Raw genomic sequence first — 14,009 nt, 5'->3', positions numbered from 1 at the left:
GATTAAAATGGGCAGAATAGCTTGGCACTTGCTTCTGTGTCTTCAGAAGAAATAAAATGAAATTGAGCAAACAGCTGTGGCTCCTGGTTTTGAAGCCACCCAACTATCCAGGTACACAATGCCACTATTTGACAGTCATTACTAACACGCTGCAGAAGAAGGCATACAACAGAATCCCCTTCCTCTATATCAAAAACCCTCTCGCCCTTAGTCACGCCTAGCTCATGGGTCAGCCAGCATTGGACAGTTGGATGCGTGCAATCCTCTCAAAGTCACTAAAAATACATAGTTGTCTCAACAGAAAACTATCAAGGGATGTTTTCATTTGAAGGTTAGTTTTACTTGAAGGGGAGACGAAGAAACTGGGAAGGACCTGTGCTCAAAGTTTAAATGCAAATAACAGAAGCCTAAGAATGTTTACCTCTGCTTTAAAAAGATCCTGTTTTATTTTAACAGTCTTTGCTCTTTATAAGCAGCAAAAGTATGTGGAGAATCGAACAGCTTATATGTACGCACATGACATCCCGTGCATAATGCAAGAGGTGTATATTGGCTGAGTCTTCACAAAAACTTGAACAAAGCATTTTCAACTGTAATTTCTAAAGAAGCTTCTACAGCAACTAAACCTACCAAAGAAGTCTTCACTCCTTTTTCAGGAAACTACTGTGTTGTACTACTTGAATACTCTTTAAACAAAATTTGGAAAACTCCAAAACTGACCTCTCAGTTTAGGGCTACACCGTGAGTTACTAGTGGACAGGCAGCAGATCTTGCACAGACCTGTATATCCACTTAAGACCTTGGATTTGCATTATCACAGAACTCATGACCTTAAGCACAAGTTGGAGGCTGACGAGGGCACAGAGAAAGCTATCTAGATACTTCATGTTTTATTGAGATTTTAATAAAGCAAGGTAAGAGAAACTGAACACTATCTCCTCAGGTTTTCAGTTAGAAGTTTCCCTGATAGTGTCTCACATTACAGTATAAATTTGTTTGCAATGCCACTGAGACTACCCAATTCCTAAAGCATGGCATGCTGCAGTCTTCACAGAATTATTTCTCAGGCTTCAGCTAATATTTTATTTCTATATTTTTGTGAGAACAAAATAAAATTACACACATTATTTATTAAGCCAAGTTTGTCAGAGCTCCATTAATCTTTGATGTCTGGGGCTGCATGTAAATCATAGACCAGATCATCTGAACTTCAAACTTGTTCCACCTAAAGCACTTTGGATGCCTTCACCTAGAACAATTTTTTCCAGTCAAGAATCTTTCTTTCCAGGTATGGTTCAAAGAAATTAGGAAATTGGTACACAAGCATAATGGTTGTACTATTAGTTCTCTCACGGATTTCTGTGCATGCTCTAGCAGCCTCCATATCCCAGAAACAAGTGTATCCCAGAATCAAGCATACTAGGATATGCAGGTCCTATACATAGATATTCTATTTACATACAATTAAAATTAAATCCCTGAGAAAAAGCCTGTGTTGGAAACCTGCCACTGATGGGCAATTAAAAGACCATACGACGATGACTCAAAGTTACTTATATGTATACGTGTGTGGAATCAATTTCAGGTATAATTAAGTGAAGCACAGTGTTAATGACAGCTCATATTCCCAAGCAGAACCTTCACTATCATTATAGCCAATAAAGATGTTAATCATCCTGCAATACAAGCCAACAAATAACTTTCAAAAACTAATACACAGCCATACATGCTCTACCTTATGCAGTTTTAGCACTGAACTGCCTCTGCCCCAGTGGCAGCTGCATTCACTATTTTATGACAAGTACTACAGGAGCAGAAGTCCTACTTGTTGCTTAGCTTTGAGGAAACGCTTAGCTGTGGGTACCATCCGGCAGACAGGTTACCTTGTACTATGGATTATCATGTCCCACATACTGTCTCTTCAAAGTCTTTTGCTGTTCTAACCCAACAGCTTCGCTACCAGATTCGACTGAAAGGTTGCAGATCTGGTCTATTAAGTTCTCGGTATCACAGTCTCCAGTTAAACAATATTACTTTGAAATAAAAACATTTAAAGAAGAAAACCATACTCCTTTCCCAAAGAAAAAGTTTACTTTCCTTTCAGTCAGATATTTCAGTTTCATTCTATAAATTCAATGTAAATTAAAAACTTTTGGGAGTGGGCAAATTTATACTCCAGACAAATCAGTAGGCATGAATAAAGAATTCACTCAAGTCACCTTACTTCGCTGCCACTGGACTTCTGTTTTTGTCAGTAGGGTGCTCTCTAAAATTAAACACCTTCTATCAAAACCTCATACACACTTTGTATTCTTTAAACAGCATGACTGAACACTGAAAAATACAATCATATGTCACACTTCAGTTTGGTGGACAGTATCTGACATGATTGCTTATTTTCATCCACTGACCAGTATATGATCCACTCGGTCTCGTTTCTTCCGCCCAAATTTCATCATCTTCTGCCAGTCTGTTTTGTGATTAGGCTCCTTCCTCAGGCTGAACAACTTCAGTACTTCAGCTGCAATGAAGCTCTACAGAACAGTAAAGGCAAGATTTATCACATTTGAGCTAAGAAATTAAATGTATGCACACAGTACCTACCCTAAAATGTCACATTATAGAATGTGTAATGGTTTTCTGTTTAGCTAAGAGACATATGGTGTATGCAAGAAAGTTACAGTGAAAATCTCTAAGGCAGCATTACACAGGTAGAACAATTATTAAATCCAGAAGGGGAGCGGGAGGGGGAAGGAAATGACATTGCTGCTGTAACAATCTTGAGAACAGAAACTTTCCATTAAACAGTATGACAATTCATTTTATGAGAGGATATTAAAGAAAATCAGGGTTGGAGTTTGGTGTCCTTGTCCTGTACCCCTGCTCTCCCCTGCCACATGCTTTTGAAAGTCCTTTCAACTAAGTGATATAGATACAGCATGTTAACTGTCTAGAAAAGATAGAAATAGTATCTTCAGCAGGTTAATCAAAAGACAAACCACCCCCCAAATTTCAGAAGAAACAGCACAGGTGGAAATCTTCATTTGTGTCCTGAGGAGCTGTATGGAAGGTTCTTTGTTGCGTGCTTTTGGGGAGACAAGTTTTTTTGCCCAAGTGTCCAGCCCTGCAAGTTTACCCTAGGTCCAGTCAGGCTCTAGCTTTTTGGGGTTTTGTACTTTCTTGAGCACTACCACTAATAACAAGATACCTCCTCTGGCTTGCCTAATACAACAATGTCCTCACCAGTCAAATTCTGGGTCCCTCTGGGCAACTCCCACTGTACTCAGTGAGGTTGACACAGGTGTGTCTGAGTAAAAAAATCCAACTCATCCCATTTGGCCTGACCCTACTGTTGGACCCATCATGCCAATATACCCACACAGAGTTCCACTGAAATCTGCTAAAGCAGCAGTCTGTCAGCATATCAATTTTGTACGACAAGGTTGTCCTGGCAGTTCTGCACAGAGGACTGAGGTTTAAAAGCAACCAGTACCAGCCAAAAGGACAGGGAGGCAAATCTGTTGAGTATGAAAGGACCATTTTGACACACTCCCTTTCAGGTTTGTAATCTCATTTCTCTTCTCACCTCATCCCTTGCTGGTTATACCTGTTAAGATCTTTAACACTCAGGCAAGTGCCAATATAATATTTTTCATCTCACTTTCCCTGCATGACATCCCTACCTTGATTTCACCCAGATCATTTGGATCTTTTACTCGGCGAAAGTAAGCAGATGCGATCCTACATGGTTTCATCCAAATAGGCTGATTTAGATTAGGATCCTCAGCGAAGATTTCCCCAAAGATCTCTCTTGTTAAATCAAATACCACCTTAACGAAGAAAGAGGTAGAAGTTAAGGCTTCTGTTGTTCACGGTAAACATTAGAAGGGCAAGAACAAAATGCTTGAAGACTGTACCTTTTTATAAACCTGCTTGTTTATCATGTCTGTGTCCTGCTCTTTGAGGGTACTACTTAGATCTGTATGAAGGCTGAAACTTTGAAGATCATGACCTAGCTCTTTCAGTTTCCAGAGTTCCTCAGCTGCTGCATGCACCATACCTTCCACCTCCACTGCAGTGTGAGGCACTGCCAAAGGCTCCTCACACGGCTTTGTCGGCACTTTCTGTGGTTCCACCTTGGGCAGCACTGCTGGTTCCTCAGCTTGCTTCTGCTGGACCTTACGGGAACTCAGGCCATAGTCCTCATCAAACCAGTCTTGATCATCTCCCAGCACACTCAGGAGCTCCCGATTGAGCTCCAGCTCTGCCAGTCTCTTGGCAAGTTCTTCCTGACCGCTGGCACCAAACACTGGACTCTCCTGTGAATTAAGAGCCACAGAGTAAATATAAAAGTGATGTCACACTGTTGTCTAACTCAACTTATATTTGTAAATGCTCTACTGATGTAATTAGCAATATATGCACAAATACTCTAGAAAAAAAATTAAATAGCCCACAGTAAAACTAGAAAGGTTTTGATTCAGATACCTGGGGTTTCTACCACTCCTGATGAATGCTTTCAGAGGGTTCCTATAGAGCTTAAAAGACTGTGCGCCCTGCCCACTGTCTGTCCTAGTGTTTAACTGTCTATGAAAGGCTGAGTGGTTTAAAAACCGATAGCATGACATACAACTTTTCAGCACTTACCAGCAGTCTCAGATCTAAATCAACAGCCTAAAAGCTTTTAGCAGGTGATGGCTGTTCTAGTGACTGAGCAGTGAAATGGGCTGAAGCTTTCTGTGATGATAATATATTGAGATCAATGGCAAAGCAGACCGGTTTACTGGGATCTTCAGCAGAACTGCCAAGTCCTAGATCTGTATTATTAATGGTTGTTCTGGGGAAGCTTGAACTTCCACTACTCATGATACATTAGTTCAGTGGATAGAGCAGTCTGACACCCCAATGACCTCCACAACAACTAATTATGTTTGAGGTTGATTATTTAATAACAAGAATAGGCAGAAGTAAGTTTAGAGTCTATAGTTTTTTGCCATTTTTAGAATAAAAACTGAGCGTAAGGATTAAATACAAATTGAACATGTAAGCAGAATGCAACCTAAACAAAGTATTTTCACTTTCATGTGCCAAAATGTGTCTTTTGGCCTGTAGGGCTACAAAAATAAGCTGTGAACTGGGATACACAAGAACATACATGTAGAAGACATACATACAGGCAATCTCCACATCACCTAACAGAACTTGGGAGAAAACAAACTGGTGCCACACAGCATTCCCAAGATTCAATCATCATCAAAGGAACAAGTGACTCTTAAAATCAGCACAAGATGTCTGTTACTCACTGGTCTGGGACACATGTCTGGAGAGGAAAGTTCTTCTCTTTCTTCTTCCAGATCAGAACTTAGAAAAAAGTTATTCAGTCCATCTGGAATGTGCTTTTCTTCCTGCTGGGATGGGGCACCAGATTCCTCCTTCACATCACAGTGCTCCTGGTTGCTGAGCTGGATTTTCTCATTCCTAACCTTCTTTATTTGCTGTAACTGACTGACCGTGTCTTTCACAAAATCTTTAAGTAGACTGTCAGTCAGCAAACTGACCTTTTCCAGTTGGTCTTTTGACTTTTCTTCCTCTCTAAGAGGTAGTCTAAGCTGGGCTTCTAACTGGTTCTTTTCTTTTGTCAGCAAATCCAGAAGTGGAGTTGCAGGCTTCTCCGCAACTCCAGAAGAGAGATCATCTACCTTTTCAGCACAGTCTTCCCCCAGTGTCTTCTGCCTCTCCAGCTTTTCAGAAAGGAAATCTGAGATGTCATCCAACTGAACAGTGGAAATCTCATCCACAACACCAGAAATGAGAGGAGCAAGGCTGGCCCCCTCTTTTACAGCATGCTTCAGATAATCCACCACTGACTGGTCTTGGGCAAGTGATTCAGTAGCCACAGAAATCTCCTTTATGCTCTTTGCTTTAGAAGACAACTCCTCATCAACCCTTCCCCCAGATGAGGCTTCTGAAACAGCTGTGTCTACAGGAGCTTTACCCTGGGAATTGCTCTCTGTTGCATCTCTGCTCTGGCTTTCATTATCTTTGCCAGATTTGGAACTTCCTCTGTCTTTCTGCTCAGCTTTGTGTTGTTTCTCCAGTCTATCATCAAAGAATGAGTCTTCATCCTCGTTTGTGTCTAAATGGCTATCAATACTTTCTGTAATATGAGAGATTTTTTGAGGAGGAGCAAAAATACCATGCTTTTCTTTGCAATCAAAATATTTAATACCATCATAAGTTCCATTATTGTTCCCTTCAGGTTTATCCAACTCCACACCAGCCCAAAACCCTTTGGCAAACTTAGTCAGACCTTTGAATCTCAATGTTCCAGGTTGGACTTTACTCACAAGTACTCTATCACCAAGGTTAAAATTTGGCAAACTATCCGTTTCTTCTGTGATTGAAACAGAGGCCCACAACGGTGATTCGGTAGGGGCCAGTTCTTGCTCCACATCTCTGCGTTCAGTATTTTTTATAAGTTCTGTTGGGGACTTAAGTTCTAATAACTTCTCTGAATGCATGCTGCCAGAGAGAGAGAAAGACCTGTCACTGAGGAATTCACTGATTTCGCCATCACTGCCAAGGCTGGTGGATCGACTTCTGCTGGTTTGGGTGTGCTGTGAGCGCTCTGTCAGTGACTGAGCATCCCCGTTAGGAGAGAGAAGAGATGCTTCAAAGTCACCTTTGTAGCATTCCCCAGGAAGTGTTTCTTCAACTGATGCCTGTTTCCTGGAGGAGGATCCCTCAAAGTCTTCAAGATATGATGGCTCTTTTTGACTAAAGAGTTGTTCTGAAAGCAGATAACCCTTTTCTTCTGCTGATTTGCTCAGTTTGCGAGAAGGCTCTTCTACACTTTGGCCAGTTATAGGATCTTTATCTGCCAGCCTCTGTTCTAAGATTTCTTCCGTACCATGAAGACTTTCCACAGCCAAAGCAAAGAGTTCCTTCTGAGAGTGTTTGTTTTCAGAACAGAGGACTTTCTTCTCAGTGATTTCCAGTGAGCTCTCCTGTTCTTTATCTAATGTCAACAAAACATCAGAACTCTCTAAAGGCTTAACATGAGAACCATCAATCTCGTATTCCTCTGATTTTATGTATACCAAGTCTTCCTGAATCTCAGATTTATGACTGAAGGCAGCCTCATCATTGGATGCATTTACCATATTGTTCATTGACCCACGGAATATCCTGCTAATGTCTTTCAGATCTTTGAGAAGAGAGGATGAGGGTACATTATCTAAGGAGTCACCAGATCCTGCTCTGGAATTTCTTGGTGACATTAAAACAGAGGAAAGCATTCCAGAAGATTCTTCTACATGAAGATCTGTCACAGCCACCTTCTTGGTGTGCACAGACACAGATCTCTCAGTTCTTGATGACAGAGCATCTCGAAGGAAAATAAAAAGTGAATTACAGCAAATTGTACAGCTTACATTGTTTTACTGAAAACTGTAACCATAGGCAACAAAATTAACATCAAGGTTTCTATGCTAAAAGAAGATACAAACTTGGAAATATATATTCCTAGCTATCCTATGAACATGGGCAACACTTTCAGTTCCAGGGGTTCTAACACTTTCTTTCCAATTCTGTTCCCGTACCAATATTTCATAATGCCACATAATACTGAGCTCTAGGTAAGGGCTCAGTTATTTGTTTGCAAGCTGTAAATTTAACCAAGATTAGAATGGCGGGTAATGATTAGATAATGATCAAGAGCAAAACATTGAAAAGTACCAAAAAAACCCCCTATTCCTAAACTCTTCATTATTTTTGGTTTCCTTACTTTCCTCAAGTGATAAAGGAACAAGAAACAAAAGAAAGGAAAAAGGTTGTCACTTAATTATGGATTTACACAAACCTCAGCAAGAGTAAAACTAAACACTGAATAGGCAGGAAACACTGAGAGCAGAAGCCTACTCAGTAAAAATAGTAAAAAACATAGCTCGATAATTATGGTTTTATGAAGTCTGCATCGTCTCTTAAAACCTCTTATTGAACGAAGAAAGGAAAGGTTAAAGAATTTTAAAACAGTCAGTCTTCAATATCTTCACCTGTAGTACAGATTCTTCCAGTTACCTACCTGCATGCTCTGAAATGGATTCCAAAGATGCTCTGGATCTCTCTGATTCAGCCAGCAATTTCCAGTTTTTAGCTGTCTCAGGCCTAAAGTTAAAAAAAATCAAATTGCATGAATCATGGTTACACCAGAGTGTGTTGTTTTGTGTTTTTTAAATAGATAAAAATGGCAATACAAGCATCTATAATTATAATACCACACCAGCGATAACAAACAGTTTGCTTCGTCAACATATTGTGACCTTAGAAAACAGGAATGGGGACAGAGAGGAGAATTTGGCAAGTCCTGGAAAGTAATTTTTTAAAAGACTAATCAAACTTTAAGCCTTTTTTGCAGCCAAAACAAGAGAAGAAGAAAATAACTTTTTTTTTTTAAAAATGCACTAAAATTGCACCATCTGCTGGAGAAAATGGAACACTTAAAAATACAGTAGGAAGTGAAGAAATCAGCTAAATTCTCTACCTTTTAAAACCTAAGATCTAAACCACATTTAAGTTGCAAAGATGAACGATGTGCCTCACACAGTGCAGCAGGCATAATGAGTGACCAAAACGGGAAAAAATTCCTCCAGGTCTGTAATCCATACAACCATTTGGCACAATTCTTTCACAATTGAAGATTATTGTTCAGAAAGAACCTCAAAATAGGACCTGAAAGGCTGGGCAGGACAAAAGTGAGATGCATACAGTTACAGGGACAGTACATCTTATCTGTTTTGGGTCTGCCACTGTCCAGTGCGTTAAGGAAGAGCAGTTACCAGCTTTCACTGCACTCGTGGTTTCTGATAAATCAGTATTCACTGCCGTTTCAGCATAATCTCTAAAAGAAGAAATGCCAGGTACCTGTGGAGTGGTGGTGCCTTGATCTTAGGTTTTTCAGCAGCAGCTGAGGATGGAGTTTTAATCTGAGGTTTGGCTGTGGGTGATGCCTCCAGGTCTTGGCTCAGCTCTGCTTCAGTCTTCTTGATAAACTCATCATACGACTGCACATGGAAAACAGTTACGGCTGTTAGTCTACTAAGCCACAACTACAGTTCAGCAATCAAAACCTATTAAATGAATAAAGAACACACTTGGTTTCTCTGCAAAGTGATCTATTTAATTTCCTAAAGCTCTACAGTTGTGAATCCTAGAAATTTTAATATTTCACTTTCAAAAACAAATTACGTCGGCATCACTCTTTAATCCAAGCCAGGATACTAATGTGTATAAGCCCCTGAACACTGCTAGTAATCCATTAAAGATTTAAAGATTTAAAAGGGAATAGCATTTTTGCCTCAAGGCTCTGGTTCATTACTGTAAACCGTTAAATAGCCAGAACACAGTCCTACTTCTATCAAAATCATGTGTCTTTCACAGCTGTTGACACAATATTCTGCCAACAGCATCCATACTATAATGATTTATCCAAGGCTAACAATCTTTTTTTTACTTCACCCTTCTTCCTATTTTTCCTAACCTCCAGTTGTTTGATCAAACTGGCTTCCTGGGCCTTCAGTCTCTCTTTTTGTCTTTTTTTCTGTTCCTTTTTCAGCTGGTAAACCACAGACTTCCTTTTCCGTAGTTCATCCTTCAGGGCCCTGATTCTTCCTTCGATGTCACTTTGATCAGATGTGGTTTCTGAAAAGGTTTAGTTTTAGTCTTTGTGAGCTTGCACCTCACAAAACAGTTCTACACAAAGCAACAGACAGTCTTTTATTTATGCCAACATTATATACATTTGTATCCATATATATCATACATTTGTATTATGATACGCAATTCATACAAATTATGGTCCAGGTAAAATATCAAATAATTTAATGTCAACATGTTAATCTTAACATCATAAGACTCAAAGTGGGATCTCAGATTTACCACACAACTATGTAACATGAAAAAATGTTGCATCTTATTTAATTTAGAAGAGAAAGGCTCTGATACATACAGTTACTTGTTCACATCAACTGCCCATGTTTATGCTACTACCTCATCAGCTGCTTATCACGTCAGCTGTTGCAGAAGTTAACTTTTTTCTGACATACTTTAAAATATGACAACTCAAAGATACATACAAAAAAATATTCTGAAGTATTTGTTTACAATCACAATATACAGCTTCAAGTTACAGGGTACACTTCATTGATGAGAATTTCACTTGGAACAGGGGACTCCAAAAAAAGTTTAGGTTTCTGGCCAGTTCAGATTTTCTGCCACATAGACTAAATACACCTATGAAATGGAGAGCTGACTGGTCAACAGTTGGAAGGAAAGTCAATCTGAAAAATGCAGAGATTTCCACTATTGTCAGGCCTCAGGATGACAATTTATTCAGGGTGAATGGGGGTAGTGTTGAGCTTAGATACATGGTGGACTACTCAATAATAGCTCATACAAAACTACTTGGCATATCTTTGCTCCAAGTTCAGTTTTACAGACCCTCCTATGATGCCATTACTGACTGCAGCTATCTTCCACCTCAACAATTTTTTTCTTAACCATTATTCTTAATAATTTTAGTAAGATCTCCTCCATTGCTCTCCATCCCTAGAACTCCCTGCAACTTGTTCTTCCAGTCCTCCTGATGTTGTACTACCTCTTTTCCATTGGGACACCGTCCTCAGATACTTAGATCCATTCTCTGCATGATAACCCCATTCTACCAGTAACTCTGCTTCTTTCATTTTTTCTGCTGTAGCAAACTCTTAGTCTCTCAGACCTCTCAAGACTCTATAGAGAGACTGCCTTAAGTGTCTCATTACTTATTCTTCTCCACCCACCTGATTACATCCACTTGTTTCTTGTTTTAAATGTATACCAACATAGTGCAAAACAACATCCTTGTCCCAGATTGGTGCTGCCACAATTAGGCATCAAAAACTTTTCAAAATATTTATCTGACATAGTCCTACTGGAGCCCCTCACTGCAGCTGATGTCCCCCTTCCTCTTCTATAGCAGCAGCTGCAGGTCTTAAGAGAAGGATCTTGGCTGGTTTGCTTTTCTAATGTTCACTATTACCTATAATGTTTTCCGGACCAAAAGGCTTGGATGCTCATAAACACCAATTGCTTTACTGAACATCCTACAAAGTCAGTCACCAGTATTAATTGGTCAGCTAGCAGGAACAGCAGAACATTTTGCTAATCAATCTCATTTCTGAAGTCAAGAAACCACCATAATGAAGGATTTCATCATCAACAACAGCCAGTAAATACAATCAAACTACTGTATTCTTTTTCCATTAACAACTGTTGTTAATCACTTAGAGAGTTAAACCTCCCCCCGCAAAAAAAAAAAAAACAACAACAAACCAACCAAAAACCCACACACAAAAAACCCCACCCAAACAGCCCAAAAGGGATGGAATTGCACTTGCTAATCAGGAGTACTTCATGATGGCACTGTAACTAACAACTCCTCCCGAATAGTAAGTGACTACTATGTAATTATAGCTTTTCTTGATCAACTCATAAGGGAAAGATCTGCACATGCCTTCATCCTTGACAATCTTGTCTACGCATGCATTGGACTTACGTAGCAATGACTTCATTACTACTCAGCAGCTTGGAAGATTTGTCTCTTTACACTGGAATGATTTATTGTGAAACCAGCACCATCCTGATCAACTTCCCACCTCTTATACCTTTCTTCAGCATTGGACAACAAAGATTACAAATACTTTATTTTTAAAAAACCTTGTTTTAATGATCACTGTTGCCTACTCTACTTTTCATAATGGCTTCCTCATGTGGTTTCTCAGTCAGAGCTTGAAAGTAACTTTATCAAGCTGCCGAATTCTTCCCTGTGTTGCAAGCTGCCCTCTGGACAGAATCCCAATACAAATTACTCAGTGCAAATACCTAGGTGCTATGTATTCATTTTCTCTATCCAGCAGGAGAATAACTGCCTCAAAATTACTGTGTTTCTATTGCACTTACATATATATTAACAAAAAGACCAAACACAAAAGACTATGCTCGCTACATCAAGCGCCACAAAGAGCAGATGCGCACACGTGGCAGTAAGTTATCTGTCAATCACAACCAGCAGCCAGCACATACAACAGAACCACCTAATTCTTTTTCCACTAAAGATCATTTAGGGAATTAAAAAAAAAAAGCAGGAAAACGCTATCTCATTTTCTAATAGGTATTTTATTATGAGATATCAACTGCACTGTGGAATACAAGATGTTTTAGAGAATAAAAGCACAGGAAGGTTCAAAACAGACTTTGCAGCCTAACAGAGCTGATGATGGTGACCCACTGAATGGTGGCTCTGGAAGTCCTGCAATCCACATGACAAACAGACTGTGAGAGCACACCAGGGAAAGAACTGCTCTGTACCAGTTCACTTCTAGTATTCTCTCCCTCAGCATTTACTGGTAGACAGCTTGGATACTGGATAAAAAACCTGCGATAAAGAGTCCCCATAGTAGAACTTGTATTTTATAGCTCAAAATGCAATCTTTGCCTATTTTACTGCACACAGTTCAAATCCTCCTCCAAAAATAAAAACAAATGTCCTGAAGTATCCATTCATTCTGCACATGCCAGTGCAGAACCAACAGGCTCGCTCATACTGCCATAACAACAGAGCTAAACTACTTCTGGAGCCAGGCTGTGTTCAGAAGGAGCATGATCATGTTCATATGCTGCTCAACCATATTTTGCTTTCTTACAACATGAGCGGTGGAGGAGTGTCACCAGCTAACTTGGTATTTTTAAATTCTAGGACTACCTTAACTATTGACTCTTACCTTCTTCACACCTGTTTGCAGGAACCTGCACTGCTTTCTAAAAGAAGAGATAATATATAGACCTTCTTACATTAAGACCTTCTTACGCTGAAGCGATCCAATTACATAATGGGAAAATACTCCCATAAAACCCCAAACCTTGGCAATTTCCAGGTATTTCTCTCTGCCTCCACACATCTATATCTGCATTTCAAGTTTACTTGTTAAAAGAAAAAGCTTTGAAAAAGCAATTTAAACCCAAGCAGATATTACACGTACCTGACTGCGTCATAGATAAGGACTCATCAGACCAGTTGTAAGATATCTGATGAGACTTCACAGGTGAACGTAGCTGTCCTCCAGTTCTATGGCTGCCTTTGCTGGAATCTTGCTTTGATACAGATATGCTGCTTTTGGGAGGAGACTATGGGAAAAGAAAAGGACAAATAAGCAATTGCTTGTAAAGGTCAGCTTGAAAGTAGGAGATCATTGTCATCAGGCATGAGTTACAAGGAAAGAGCAGCATGACTAGAGAACACCTCATAAGCAGTGGTACCTATCCAGCCATCTTAAGACAACTTTAATCTCAGTTTGCTAGACAACAAAACAAAAATACCAAGAGCAGCAATAACTGACTGCTTGCTTTGAGCTTAGATTTCAGTAAACCTGCTTAGACTAGTCTATTACTACCTAAGTGAACTGACATGGTTCTGACTCACAGGTGTTCAATACAGTTTATGTAATCTTTCTTGGTAACAACCACGGCAATAAGAACCCAAACTAAATATATCTGTGAAAGCAGAAGGACCATTTCATGTAAGAGGTGTAAGATGCCATTCTAAATCAAGAAAACAGAGCACTCTTTCTCTGTAGCCAGGCAAAAAATTCTAAGAGCAAATATTCTTCCAAAATGCTCTTACTGCTGCAACATTATACCACAAACCTTTAACACACCCTGAACACAACCTCTAGCACATATTAGACATTATACCTTGCTATCTTCTCAAACTTTCCAATAAAGTATTTGTAATAATTCTAGATGAGCAGCTCTTTTACCCCACAGACACTGTATTTTTGGTCTCACTGAGCACAGGGCAAAGTTATCAGGATGAAACTTCCCAAAATTATGAACCAAGAAGAAATAACAGTTGGAATAGAATAAGTCAGAATTCACTAGCAAGCAGACAATCTGAAACCCAAAGCATTGTGCGT

The 14,009-nt window shown here is 39.6% G+C and overlaps 1 protein-coding gene across 13 annotated transcripts in view; it reads right to left on the bottom strand.

Annotated features, from left to right (window-relative positions):
* The window catches only part of CEP350 (centrosomal protein 350), a 78,313-nt gene that overhangs the window by 8,651 nt on the left and 55,653 nt on the right, over window positions 1-14,009 (bottom strand). For all 13 annotated transcript variants that reach the window (XM_075096916.1, XM_075096923.1, XM_075096925.1 and 10 more), the window contains 8 exons: window positions 13,077-13,221; window positions 9,539-9,699; window positions 8,923-9,062; window positions 8,084-8,166; window positions 5,304-7,387; window positions 3,918-4,319; window positions 3,684-3,830; window positions 2,412-2,534 (listed from right to left, as the gene is read on the bottom strand). In XM_075096916.1, the coding sequence (XP_074953017.1) occupies window positions 2,412-2,534; window positions 3,684-3,830; window positions 3,918-4,319; window positions 5,304-7,387; window positions 8,084-8,166; window positions 8,923-9,062; window positions 9,539-9,699; window positions 13,077-13,221 (3,285 nt within the window). The remainder of the gene's footprint in view (window positions 1-2,411; window positions 2,535-3,683; window positions 3,831-3,917; window positions 4,320-5,303; window positions 7,388-8,083; window positions 8,167-8,922; window positions 9,063-9,538; window positions 9,700-13,076; window positions 13,222-14,009) is intronic.

This window comes from Phalacrocorax aristotelis, chromosome 6, assembly GCF_949628215.1.
Source record: "Phalacrocorax aristotelis chromosome 6, bGulAri2.1, whole genome shotgun sequence".
Classification (NCBI taxonomy): domain Eukaryota; kingdom Metazoa; phylum Chordata; class Aves; order Suliformes; family Phalacrocoracidae; genus Phalacrocorax; species Phalacrocorax aristotelis.
This window is presented reverse-complemented; position numbering and strand designations above follow the sequence as displayed.